Source organism: Cuculus canorus, chromosome 4 (assembly GCF_017976375.1).
Source record: "Cuculus canorus isolate bCucCan1 chromosome 4, bCucCan1.pri, whole genome shotgun sequence".
In the NCBI taxonomy this organism is placed as follows: Eukaryota; Metazoa; Chordata; class Aves; order Cuculiformes; family Cuculidae; genus Cuculus; species Cuculus canorus.
Window position 1 is genome coordinate 32363657 of NC_071404.1, and position 14296 is coordinate 32377952.

General features: G+C 38.3%; 1 protein-coding gene across 2 annotated transcripts in view; it reads right to left on the reverse strand.

Moving 5' to 3' along the window:
• The window catches only part of MTMR7 (myotubularin related protein 7), a 53181-nt gene that overhangs the window by 20375 nt on the left and 18510 nt on the right, over positions 1 to 14296 (reverse strand). For both annotated transcript variants that reach the window (XM_054064981.1, XM_054064980.1), the window contains 5 exons: positions 13806 to 13928; positions 11309 to 11471; positions 7951 to 8108; positions 6197 to 6325; positions 3845 to 3979 (listed from right to left, as the gene is read on the reverse strand). In XM_054064981.1, the coding sequence (XP_053920956.1) occupies positions 3845 to 3979; positions 6197 to 6325; positions 7951 to 8108; positions 11309 to 11471; positions 13806 to 13928 (708 nt within the window). The remainder of the gene's footprint in view (positions 1 to 3844; positions 3980 to 6196; positions 6326 to 7950; positions 8109 to 11308; positions 11472 to 13805; positions 13929 to 14296) is intronic.

Consider the following 14296-nt stretch of genomic DNA (forward strand, 5'->3'; position numbering starts at 1 on the left):
TGGTGGGCACTAACAAAGCTTTGAGAGACCTTATCAAGCACCAGACAGACAAAAAGTGACTCATCTTCATTGCAGTGAGCCAATGCTCATGAAAAAAAATCAAAAGAAAGTATCTCTTGGGCACTGCCTTTGGGGATAGAGGGCTATGCAGGTAACTCTGATTCCCATTTAATTCCCAACATCACAGGAAGTGGTGTTGATCTGCTGTACTTTTGTGGTCCCTTCTGAAATTCACAACAAAATAATTCAATTTTCAGCTAGTGGCATCATGGGACATACAAAAATGTGTTTCCTCCACTGCAAACACAGATTCTCCCTATATTCAATTTTAATTTGGAGCCAAATGCATGCAATTGAGTAGGAGTGATTGCTCCAATTTGTCACCATCTAAGATTAAAAAGTCTCATTTTTTTAATGCCATATGTCAAAATACATTTACATGAACTAAATTTGACCTCTTAACTTTCAAAGGTAACAACTAAACACTAAAAGCTTTTCATACCATCATAATTTCATTTTAGATACATAAGAAAATGGATAGGCGAGACTGCTTTTCAGTTCTTTTATTCTGTTCAATTTAATATATGAAGACAGAGGATCTTTTTCCCATTTTCATACTTTCTAATGCATCCATTCCCATGATCTGAACTTGGCAATAGGAATATTAACATTTATAATTATTAACAGTTAACATTTGTGGACCACCTAGGAATTGAAACGTGACATTAGTTTCATGATACAACAGAAGGAATCTAGGCAAAACCCCAGCATTTTTCATTTACTCAAGTCTTGCGTAAAACTTATTTTAACTTGCAGAATGCAGTTCAGGAGGAAGTGCAGGCGAAACCAATTTACTTGTCTATCAACCAGCAGTCTGCTAATGTTTTGACTACCCGTGAACAATAAAAGTAAAAGATACAGCCTGTGAACAGCATGTCCTTTAAGGACACGGTCCTCAGTGTGACTTGCTGGAAAGATACAAATTATCTGCTGAATCCTAATCTTTCTTTTTTGAAGCAGACATCAGTGCTGTAATATAAGCAAAATGAAGCAGTCTCTCTCTGTAAAAGCACATAGCTCCAGGAAGAAAGATCTGCATGCATGAGTCTAAGCCACCACAAACCCTGGAACCCTAAATGAAAAATGTCTGGCCCCTAAGTGACCGAGTCCTCAGTATAATAAATGCTATTAACTGACTCTGCCACAGAGCAATTTTATCACAGAAATCTTTTATTAAGACAGTCTGAAATAGCCCTCTTTAAAAGCAAATAAATATAAGGTTAAGTTTGCAAGGCTTTCTGACACTCATTTATTTTAAATATTGTCAGTTGCCAAACTTCGCAGCTGCCACAATATTTACTAACAAGTTTTCCACATCACCTACCAAAATTCCATCTGCTGCTCTTAAAGTAGTTGTAAAGCTCTCTAAATTGTGCCTGTCCTCGCTTAATCCCAGTGAGTATGAGGCAACAACCTCTAAAGGAAACAGACCTCACTTGACAGATTCCCTGGCATCTTCCTTAATGTACAGGATAACCGAGTCCTGTTTTGCTTCAATGAGTTATAGAACTAATTTGTTTTACTCATAAGCAGTAAGTTTATATAGCTGCTTCTGTCAACACATAAAGGAAGGAAAAAATGAAGAAAGACGGGAGCCTAAGTAAAGCTCTGCGTATGGTCATCTCGGTATATTTAGACGAAGTGGAAGTAAATCTTTCTTCTGCAGCCAAAGCTTTTGTTTTTAAGATTATCAAGCACAATGAGGGACAGCATATGAAGAGCATTTGGGAATGCTGAACTGAAGGGCCCACCAATATTCAGAATCTTTACAAGAAACCAGTTCTGATGAAAAAAGAGACAGGTAGGTTTTTAGCCTCCTAGAGTAATAGGAAGCCTTGCACAAGACTTGGTATCTTACCTTTATGTCTGTTAAAGGCTTCCTGAGGAATGCCAGGAGCAGCTTGCAATGATACCTATCACCTTCTACATGCTTTAGATTTATATATGCTTTAGGAGCCACAAAATTTTAACAAGACTCTATGTGGCAATTAGGATCACAAAAGCTTTATTAAAACAGTCCATTCTTGCTGTGCAAAGAGAGAGAACTAAGAATCTGTGTTTACAAATTTCTTTATCTCAAAACCCTTTTCTTCCAGAGAAGTTCAATGAAAACAAACAGTCTTTGTCTCCTGACTGGTTCCTGAAAAAGCCAGTGTTGCTGGAAATACGCAGTCGTTCATGACTGAGCAAGCCAATTTCACTTTCCACTTAGGGAACAGGTTTTTTTCACTGCACACAGGAGGTGTCTCACTGAAGTAATTTACCAGAAAAGTTTACAGGATGAGACCTTCCTGTTATTACCTTGGCATAACATCATTAATAGCTAAGTCAGTAAGTGCTTAGTAATAAGTCCTATCAATGAGCGACCTCCTTAACTAGGGAAGAGTGCCAATATCAATGGCCAGGAAATGCTAAACTGCAAATATTAGTACAAACAGAAAACTGTTAAACAAGCATTATTTAGGCAACCAGATCTGTACTTCCTTTCCAAAGCCTGCTTCAAACACGGGCGTACCAATCTTTTCCTAGTGCTCATTCATTTTTTTCAGGACCACAAGTAAGGTGGTACCATCTTGGTCTTCTGAATAAAAATAGAGGGAACTGAAGGTCAAAGTTGTCACCAGATTACAGACTGCAACAAGACATCTCAGCACCCTGATTTTCTGACTGCTGTCTCCCATTTCAGCTGTGAGTACTCAGCACTTTCTCACCAGCCCCGAGGTCTTCAGAGAACTGCGAACCAGAAGGCTCCTTGTTTCTTCTCCAGTTCTGCCAAATTTGGCCTTCTTTGGTCCATTCCTCATGTTTCTCAGCTTTAGTCACCTTGCCCTTTCAGGCTCTGTCACCAGTTTCAAGATGCTGAAACAGCCTTCTTTTCCTCAAGCCTTTGCTCTCATTTTATCTTTTCGTCCATCTTATGTACTAGGGATTTTGTGGAGATACGCCCCTTCAAGTCCTATTCTTCAGATGCTTTGTTAAGTTCAGTAGGCAAAGCCCTGATAATATGTGAAAGAACGTATCTCTGCTCCCACCTCCAAGTACTGAAGCCTATCTAGTCCCCATCACCTTGGGCTGTTTGCTAGCACACTGAATTTGGAGATGTTTTGTTAGCTTCTAACATCTTCTGGATCATTACTGAGTTTCATGTGTTTCTGCACAGCATAATTTTTCTAAAGCTTTTATCTGGGCTGAAGATTTTAGTAAGTTATAAAGATATGGCATCACATATGAGATCACTATTCACCATAGTTCAGATTCTCTCTTGAAAAGACAAAAGTGCTGGAGATATTCAAAGAAGGTCTCCTCAGTTCTTCTAGCCTGAGTAAATGTAGTTTCCTCTTCACAGGTTGTTGAAATTTTCCCACTTGCAGGACAGAAAATTTTAGTACAAGCAGGCAGATGTTTGCAGCATTACAAGCAATAATAGAGTAAATACAGATTTACAATTGGAATTATTTTTCAATAACCTCATCAGTAATATAGTTAGTGGTGGCTCCTGCGTGTGTGGAAACTGTTACTATTTCAAGTTATTTATTTTTTGACTCCTTAGTATTTTGTTAAAGAATAAAAAAGACAAAATCTCACTGTAAAAAAAATAATCTAAAGATAAAAATGTGGGCAAGGTTCATAGTTAAAATTCCCCCGATAAATCTTGATTTACCGGTGGAGTTCAACAGGTGCAACTAAGATCAGAAGTATGGTCAGTCAGTAGGGCTGTGCATCTTCCCTAATGTATTCAGCCCAAATTCAGCTTTGCAACGTGCAAGAAATTTAATGTACTTACTTTGGGTCGAGTGTCAACAACATATACGAAATCACTTCCTGGATTTGCTTTTCTAATTGCCTGCAGCATCTGTTCATCCTCAAGGCATCGAGCACTAAAGCCAGATAAAGGCTGGCTGCTTCTACATATGGAGGCCTGCAGAAAAACAGACAAACAAAAAACCTCAATATAGTTACTAAGCAGAATTATTTAGCATCCAGACACACTTACAAAACCAGCTCATTAGATGTCTGCATAGGGGTACAGCTATGTGGGAAGGGCAGAATGGGTAAATTAATTTTAAAAGGCAAGAAAATATTGAAACAACCCCATTGGTCCAAGTCTAGTCTTGATTCCAAGTTTTAGAGCTATTTTAAACATAGTATTTCCCTGATTTGGAATAACTCTTGAAAGGTGGTCTCTAGAGTACAACATTGCAATTACAAGAACATTGATATAACATAAAGAATTGGTCCTTTTGTACTGTCGCTCACACTTATCGGTTATGATACTGAGAATACCCAACCTGCACCAATACATGCTTTACTAAGCAGCCTGAGATATTCTGAGACCAAGAAAAGGCAAATGCATATCACAGTTAGATCATGGAGGGGTGTGTGTGTGTGTGTGTGTGCTTCTAGCACTGCCTCTGGAGAAAGACCTTACTGCATGGGAAGTGGGTCAGGCAGCCTGATGTACCGATAAGTACAGGTATTAATCAGTGCTATTGAAGAAGACAAGAGAGTTTCTCTGCAGACCCACTAGGAACCGACCTGCTAAAGGAATTGGAAAAGAAGAAAAATGAATGTGAAATGGGCGAGCAGAGAGTATTTTATTTCTGCTAGGCAGAGGGCCACTAGATCTTCAGAGGGTAAGGGGCCAACACATGCACTTTCCACTGAACATAAGCACAAAGAGAATCTGCCTGCTGAGTTGTGACCAACACAGACTGCCCTACAGATTATTTACTACTGTGAGAAGGGACATGCTCATTTTCAGCCAAGTCTTTGAGCTATCAGTAGTTAGTCAGTAAAACATAGATCAATAGATTAATACAGAAACCCTGAATTGCATGAAAACCTGCTCATACTTTATTAGTACTTTTTGCAAGCAGATTACTAGTTATCTAGAGTCTTGCCTGCTGATGAGCGCATGTTCCAGTGATTTAATATATGCTTATACCTCCTTTGCATGAAGCAAAAGGTACCTATGAATATATCCACAACCCGTCACTTTAATAGAAGGAAGACATTTCTCCCTTATCTATAATGTACCATACACGAGGCAGGTAAAGACCTCGAGATTATGGTTACTTTTTGGGTTGTGGATGAAGGTTAGGATTCAGGAAAGTATGAGCCCATCACTTTACATTATTCTGGGGGCCCAAATGGCTGAGGTATGTGCTGGCACCAGTATGAGAGAATGGCTTGTCTGCCAAGATAGGCTTGGGGTTAAGATGCTATTTAGCTTCTTTTAGAAACAGCTGTACTGCCAGAACCACAAACTAGAAAGATAATCTGACTTAGTGACCACTAGATATCATTAAGTGGCAATCACTACCCACGACATCCATCAAGAGACCACCTCCTGCTGACTGAGGCCAACTGCTTAGGATAAGCATGCACGTCTACGAAATTTCTTGGGCTATGTTTAAGAGTAGGGCAATGGATAAGGTCAACTTTTGCTATTGCAGCAACTCAACAGATAGTTCCAGAGTTTGATCTTACCATATGTGCACAGATCTTGTATGACACAGAGAAAGCTGTCACATCATCATCAAACTTGTCAGTACTAAAGAACTATGGGAATGTTTGGGGTATGATAGACTGCATGAGTGGCACCTGTCTCCCGCAGCAGACCTTCCCAAACCGCTGTTACCATAGCTGTTCCATCGCAAACCTTACCCCACTCCTGCACATTGCTCTATTAGCTGACAACTTATGCCAACCTCCAAACTGAAAAGAAGGTATTTTCCCCAGCATTCCCAACCCTTTTCCTAGCCTTGCTCTCAGGCTGTGGTTACCAGATGCTGAATTGCTCTGTCCTCCTCCCAATCACCTGCTAAGTTGCCTTCACTCTCCTGCCACCCATGTGTCAGGACCCCTTGTACTACTCCGCGATACAAGGATTACAATTTTTTGTGTTAACTGGATGATGAAGCTGGATTTAAATGACTGCACTAAATGCCTGTTATTGAACTAAACATAATTCCAGTGTGTCCATATGCACAAACCACACTAACCAGACTGCACTAACCCATCTTCTTTATTGTATACAATAATCACTGATCTCTTCTTGTGAAACCTCACTGGAAGAATTTTAAAAGCAAGGCTAAAATAAGTAAACTCTTCAAAGCTACAAATTCACACTCACATTGTTATCCTTGTAGTAGTAGGAAAGAGCTGGGAAACGCCTTCGGCTCCGAAATTTAGAGCTCCCCACTATGATGTGTGCAGTTGCAGACTTTGGTACATACACTTCCGTAGGATAGGAGTCACAGACCTGTGAAAGGAAATTCTGCTTATTTGGTGTACAAAATACAAGCAGCATTAGCCATCTCCACAGCAAAACCAAAATACTAAGGAACTCTAATCTCAGGGAATATTCCATTATTATTGTATACACATCACTGCAATTTCTCAATACAGTCTTTTGAAGCTGGAAAGTATTAATTTTAACTTACAGATGCCAAAATTGAAGCAGAAGCATTGAAGGGCTGTTTCCAAATGTTAATTCATGCTTTGTTGAGAATAGACACATGCAACATACATTCATACCAGAAAAGATCCATCGTGTATGGCAAGGTTCTATATACAACTACAATTTCTTCTGTAGTAGAATTTGGAAGTAAGGATGGGAGTGGGTGAAGGTCTCAAGCACCCCTCATTTATGATGGGAAGGGACTACAGAGCCAAATTTGTCTAGTAAATCTGATCTTAAAAAAAAAAAAAAAAGGACAAAAATGGGGACCTATAATTAATATTAATTAATAATAATTATATTATAATTTATATTATAATTATAATATAATTAATAAATTAGTCTGTATGAAATGAGGGTACCAAAAGGCAAGGAGCCCTGATGATGCCTACCACTTCTGAAAGGAACGCAATAAGCCTACAGAAAAAAGCCCAGAAGTCTCTCTGGAGACAAGTGGAACCACAAATGGGGCCCTGGTCTAACTTCCTTTTTCTCATACTGTGGTGTTCTGGCTAGGATCAAAAGGATATCCAGTATCTCCCTGGGATTTTCTGAGATGACTGAAGACACTAGGATACCCAGGAAGAAATTATGTTTTGAGAGAATCAGACACATGTAATGAAGGAAAAAGGAAAAGAAAGAAAGGGCTTATGGTCATAGACACTGCTATGGCAAACTGGGTTATATGCATAATGCCATATTTCCTACACTTTATCTCAAAAAAGGTCAAACACTTTTTCCACGTGTTTTAACAAAAAGAAAACAAACCCTGAGAGCACACTCGGTCTTCTCTGAGAACTTCCTTAACATGTATATGTTTCAGCAACAGAGCCAACAAAATGCACATACAAACTTGCTTCAAATATACTTTGGTTATTATTTCTCACAAATAGTTAACATTTGAGGGACTTCAATAATGGAAGACTGAATTAGATGGGACAGCACGCAGCTAGGAAGAGATATAATCTGTCAAATGACTGTGAAAAGCACTAACAGTCAAACACGGAGGGTTCAAAAGGATTGTGAGGATAGCCAGTGAGGAAAAAATATTGCCAAATTCATTATTTAAAGTATTTTTTCCTTAAAATGACTGTGTAGTAATTTTACATAACCCTTCATGTCAGGAAAATTATCATTCAGACATAGAACATTAGGTATGATTTAAACTTCTCCCCAGGCAGATAAGCACTAATGTATAAAACTGGCTGTGTACAAGCTTTCTGTGCTTACTTTCCACATGTATTAAACAAACATACATCCTTTCTATACGCCTTTTTATGTGAAAGAGTGGAACAACTGCACCTTACTATGTATGTGTACAGCACCGAGCACAAAGGGATCCTGCACGTAAGCACTTTAGCAGTCCACAGTCAGAACTGGTGACTCACTTCACAGCCTCTGTAACAAAAAAAACCATCACAACTCACTCCATAGTCTCTGTTTACATCGCTAATCTGCCAATAGTTGTTTGGAATACCCATCCGATTGTATTCTTCATTGAGGTCCACAAACTTCCAGCCTTGTTCTCGTTCTTCTTTATCTAATTTTGGATTGAATGAGAAACAATACAGCTCTTCGTATTTCACTGAAAAACACCAAGCAAACAAAACAAAACAGTAAACCACTTCAACTGTCTCATCTTGAAAACACACTTCAAAACCAAAATTTGCTATTATTGTTTATGTAGCTTCTCTTTCAAAATAGTACACTTTGCTATACAAAGCCTATGTTCTCACTTGTAACTATTTTCTAGCATACTTTGAAAGAATAGATGTTTTGTTACTTGCATTTGTTGCAGTGGTGAAGGTTTTTTTAGGAGCATGAATATTCATTCTAATGAGCATCTTAATCCTGGTGACCAACATTGCCATTAAATGCCAGCTGTCACTGATACAAATAATTACTCCACATATAGCTTGAAATTAACGTTCACATTGATAATTAAGATATTGTTATGTCATGAGGGCATGTTTCATCCTATTGCTCTAAGTTCCATAAAACTTTCTGACCAACAGAAACCTTTAACTTCACAACTGAAGTAAATTATAAATTAGGTTCTCTTTGATTTCATAGTTCCACACTGATACAGGTGCTTCACTATATAATTTTAACAAGATCAGTGAATTACAATACTATACTTTCTTGTCTAATAATCTGTACCTAATAAGCAGAATCTTAAAACACTACAGTAAGGAACTACTAGATATAAAAATAACAACAACAAAACCAACTACAATACTACTAATAACAAGGCTTCCAGCATTTTCAACAGTCTTTTATTTTGAATGTCTTCTAAAGATTTAATTTATGTTTTGCTTTTTTAAATCTCATTAAATTGATTGTGTACACACACATGCACAAAATGATGAGCCTAAGGAAAGAAAATTTCATGTTAACTGTCAGGAAAGAACTGAAAGTCAACAAAGTCACAAGTAAGGAGAAAGAAAAGAATGATTTGCACATTGTCTGACAGTTTAAACTCTTTCTGTGTTTTCTAATTTCAAATTTCTGTCCTGGCACAGATTAGGAAGTCAGTTTGGTTTATTTCTCATCTGCTAATATTAAATTTTAGCATAATCCATAAATCTAATCTGAGTTCTTTCTAATAAGATGCTCTGAGTAGCAATCTGAGCTCTTGTTTTCACTATTTGGTTGTCAGAAGAATCTGGATTTTCTTTCTAACTGGACCTGTTGCTCACAGGTATATTAGAAGCCTTTAAAAACTCACCTATTAAAAATACACTCAGGTTACTTATGACAGAAGTCTGACTCACTATTATGAGTATTATTACATGATGGTATCTATAGGTGGCAACAAAAATATTCAAGTATTAATAGTCAATGCCTTAAAGCTCTGTTATCAATTCTTCGCCAGTACTTACAGCCTCTGAAAAAAAAAAAAAATCACAGCTCACTCCATAGTCTCTGTTTGCACCGCTAATCTGCCAACAGTTGTTTTTGACCTTCATCAATCTTTCATAGTCATTTTGCCATAAGCGTCAACAGTCCTGCTATCACACCTGTAATAACTATTACGGTCAGATTGTTTCACAAAATGGCTTAATTAAGCAAAAAAGCCAAATTCAGCTGACAGCTTGACCTTATTAAAATGCTATTAATAACCAGCAAGAATAAAATCAAACACAAATTTGCTCTTTTACTATAACTAAGACATCAGATAGCATAGAATATATTAAGCCAGTATACAACATTGGCTTCACTCAGGTTTGGCTATGGTGGAATGAATGAAAAGAACATGCAGAGAATGGAAAACAGAGCCTGAAGAAGTCGATTTTTCTCCTTATGAAGTACATTCTAATACATTCTAATGCTGAGTAACTGTATCAGCAAAAAAACATACACCTTTGTGCCCAGACAAAATGGCACAGCAGAGCACTTTCAGGGTACATTTGGTTTAACTTGCAATTGGAGCCTTCTGATTTTAAATGAGAAGTCTTACATGAAGACTGGATAGTTTACAGGAGCAGGAAAACTGCTGTGCAGCTGAACTATACAAAGAGCTAATTCTGTGGTGTTCTTATCACACCTTCTTTGTTTAACTCTTCTTGTCCACTGCAGTCTGCCACTGAAGTTGTATGCAGGGTCCACAGCTACTCTTCCCTTTGTCATTCGATATGCCTGTATCAAGTGTGCCGTTTTGGGGCAAAGCAGCACGCACACCTCCTCCTGGCTCCAGAATCGTGTTCCTTCCAGCATGCATAAACACATACTTGCATCCGAGGTCCACAGAATTCCTCTAGATTTACATCAAGCAGAAGCATTGACTGAATTTGTCTCATTGCTTTTATATTTCTCAGATTACTTTCATTTTGCATCACAGTTATAGCTGTGGCAGTCGCATGTTACCACTACTAGCCTAATTACGGAAGATACTCTATAAGGCTCATTAGCTGTGCTGGCTGCTCCTGTGATTTTTTTACCCTTCTGAACAGTAGATAAAATTGATGTTCTCCTAGCAAGATAACAATTAAAGCCAATGTTGTCAGCTTTGTAGAGACTGTGGTAAACATTTTCTTTGCATACTGTTAAAATAATAAAAGGATGGAGGTTGGTGTTGTATTTCTACAGTTATCATTTAAGATAAACAATCTAGAAGCTTTGTCAGCTGCTTCTTAGGAGAGCAGCTACAGTGCAGAGGATCAGATGTTGGATTTCAAAGCAATATTTGGATTTTCATTTATAAGAAGAAACGTTTCAAAATGATCTTGATCTGAATTCAGGAATTCAAAAAAAGGGCACATTCAAAACAGAAAAAAGCAGGCAGAAAAAAGCAGGCAGTCTAGTGGAATAAATCAACTACCTGCTGCAAAGCCTTTCACTGCTTTAAGAAATTTATGCACAGCACAGAAAGGGAAAATTCAAATCTTGACATGTCCACTAAATATATTGTATGTTTTTTGTCATTGTGGGAAGTTGAATATCCCTGGATTTAGAGACTTGTCAGTATTTTCCCAAATTCACATCTACACAAGGTATCCATTATGATATATTTTGTGGCCCATGATACCCCAGAGTATTATTCTAAACAAAAGTTAATGTCATACTTTATGGAATGAACTACTTGCTATAATGTTCTTTCTTCATTGTTCCAGAAGTGATTCTTTTATTATGCTTGTCTGCTCAGAGAACTTTTCTCGTACCACATCTCTAATGAAGTCTTTTTTCTGAACTTGCAGATGACAAAGATGCAGAGTTACATTTCTTCCATTATATTCTCCCTCCTCAGGATGAGAACTGACTTTTGTGCCAGTTTCCTTCCCATACCTGGTCGTGCCAGACGTATCAAAGATATGTAAATGTCATGGCAATCTCGTTCCTGAGGGATTACCAACTGGATGACCTGGAAGTTCTTGCAGCGGATCAGCAATGGGCAACCAGTGGCAGTGGTGGCTTGCTTCTCAATAGAGGAAATTTGGCTGTGAAGAACCTGTAAGAGAATTGAAAATGGTTATGCCAAGTGATTTAAATCTTTTGGAATAAAAATAATTATTTAGAATGACATGGAAGGGTAGGCAAAGTAGCTTCCACTACTGTTAGAGAAAATCCCCATACACATCCTTTTTTATTTTTGTCCTATCTCCAGCTTCAGGCTCAAGCAGTGCCCAATACATCACCTACAGACAACAAAGCACTGAAGTGTCTCAGCTGCTCAAACATTAGCCTAGTTGTGCTGTCAAAGCCTTTTGTTTATTTGCTTCTATGTAAGCTAGCTTTTGTCAGAAAAGGAGCTCTTTTCATTTATCTGTCCAGTAAAAAGATGAACCAGCATCAGTCAGATAAGGCTAAAACGGTGGGCCTCCTCACTGGCAGAATGACAGTCCTAATATAATTTTAAATACTGCATCAGATGTGATGAAACATTATAATAAGAATCAGGAGGCAGTAGTGGGACCAAAAGAGGATGGAATTGACTTGTTGAATTATTGCTTTGCTTTCTTTTTGCAATCCAAGATCAGAGCTGAAAAGAACCATCACACATACGCTTATGAGCGGATTGTGACATAAATTGGCATCACAGACAGGATTCTGATAGAGTCAGAGGGGTAAAAAGTCCTCCAAACTCTTTTTTTGAGGACTCTATTGGGATTCCAGCTATCGGAACTTAGAGCGCAAAAAAGGGGAGTTGAATTTTTATTTTAGTGACACTTGAAAAAGAGTAAGAGTGCCATTGGCAGGTATCTAACCTTCTCAAGTGGATTTGAGTTGGTTTTTGCTGTTGTTTCTGAGACGGTTATGAGATTGTTTCGTTTCTGAGTCAGGATAGGAAAAATGATTACTGAAAAACAGGAGAATAGAGATTCTCAGTTGGTTAATGATAGAGATTTATTTTTTGCATTTTTTGCCGTGGTGCTTGACCCTCTCTTATTGTGGATTGGGCTCAAGAGAACTGGAAAAATTTGCAGAGTATAATGGACCAAATTTCTTTATTGCAGAATGAGGCTAAGGTTAAGTCTTTACAACCAGGGAAAAACAGGGCAATAGTCTGCTCTGTTTTGGGTGCTAGTTTGGTCGCAGCCATTAAAGACCATCCTAGGCAGCACAGTGATGAAGAAAAAAAATCATAGAATCCTTAGAAAACCTGATGCACTGTCAACAAGTAACAATTTCCAATCTGGAAAAGGAATTAGAGCGCAAAGAAGAAAAAATATTCGTTAAGGGTTGCTCTTGAAGTAAATCGCATTATCAGTACCACTAATTCACATAACACTAGTTCACAGGACACAGTATCATCAGGATCTGTTAAGGTTATCCACCTGGAAAGGTTATCCATCAAATTAACCTGATGTATCCACAAAAGGAATTGGAAGAGATGAGAAAACTTGATAAAAATCCCCCTCTCTTAAGACCCTTAATCAAAACTGAATTTTCTTATCTTAGTGATGAAGATACAGACCCCCATATGAGCACCAAGGAAACACCCTATTCTGCCACTGAACTGGCAAAGTTGAAAAAGGAATATGGGTGTCTTATCAAAGAACGTGAAACAGAATATGTGTGGCTGTGTCTTTAACTGGGGGTGACCAAATTCAATTGGGCGAAAAGGAGGCCGAGGGTTATTGGGGCCATGGAGTTTTCTTAACAACAGGTGATCGCCAGGCTCCAGGGTCCTTAACTCAGCGTGCTGCTTACTGGGCTGGAGAGTTAAACCCTCTGCATAGCGGAGACCCCTTGGCAATACCAGGCATAGCTGACCAGTTACTAGAAAGTGTACACAAAGCTGCTTGCCTACAAATGATACACGAGAGAAAATCAATTCCCGGATGTGAATCACCAATGATGTTGCCTGCTAACTCTGAAATTATGACTCCCTTGATAAGGGGACTCCCCGAGTCACTTAAAGCCACGGGGATAAGTCTTCAGAGAACAATAGCATCAATGGGTCCTGGGTCCTGCATCTGTGATTTCTGAGGCTTAGCACCTGATGAGAAATGTTGAGACAGAAATCTACTCTTTGACTGACCCGTACAGTTCTGCCTGAAGTATAGCAGCAACACTGTAGTTTACAGCAGCTGTTCCTTGGTCGATCACATCTGGTATTCGTACCATGAAGACTCTTCTACTCCTCTTGCTATGTTGCAATAACCAGAATCCATGGAATACTTTCAAAAATTACCAGGCTGGAATTTCACATGCCCTGAAGTTATAAAAGCATCCATATGAACTAATCTACTATGTTTAAACTGTTATACGACTTATTTTCAAAGCACCATCAATAAAGTACAAGGCACTTTCAGCTAAGTGAAAAAGCAAAAATTCGTACCCAGGTTTCTTTACGAGTTTCAGAACCATTCTCCACAAATATGACATGGGTAGCAGTTAAATACAAGGTTCCCAGTGCAGCTTTTCTTGATGATAAACGATCAAGTAACCGAACGTTTTCCACCTGTACAAAGAAATGACAGAGAAAAAAAAGTAACAATTAGGCTGTGACATAGCCTTCCACAGTGAGATCTCAACATCCACATTTTGTGCATTACAAAGTCAGTTCTTTCCAGTACTACATGAAATGACAATCAAAAGAACATAACCATATGAGAAAATACAATTATATTAAGTGATCTATTCCCAGATCTACCTTAATGTTAATTTTTCTGCCTCTTGTGGTACCTCTGTATCCAAAAATCTGTTAGCAAAAACTTCCAAAGACAATTTCTCACTTGGAGTCTTTCCTATCATCTCACCTTACCAAAACTCTGTGTTAGAAGGACAGGAGCTGGCCTTCAGCTATGCTTTAGCTTTGTGTCGCCTATT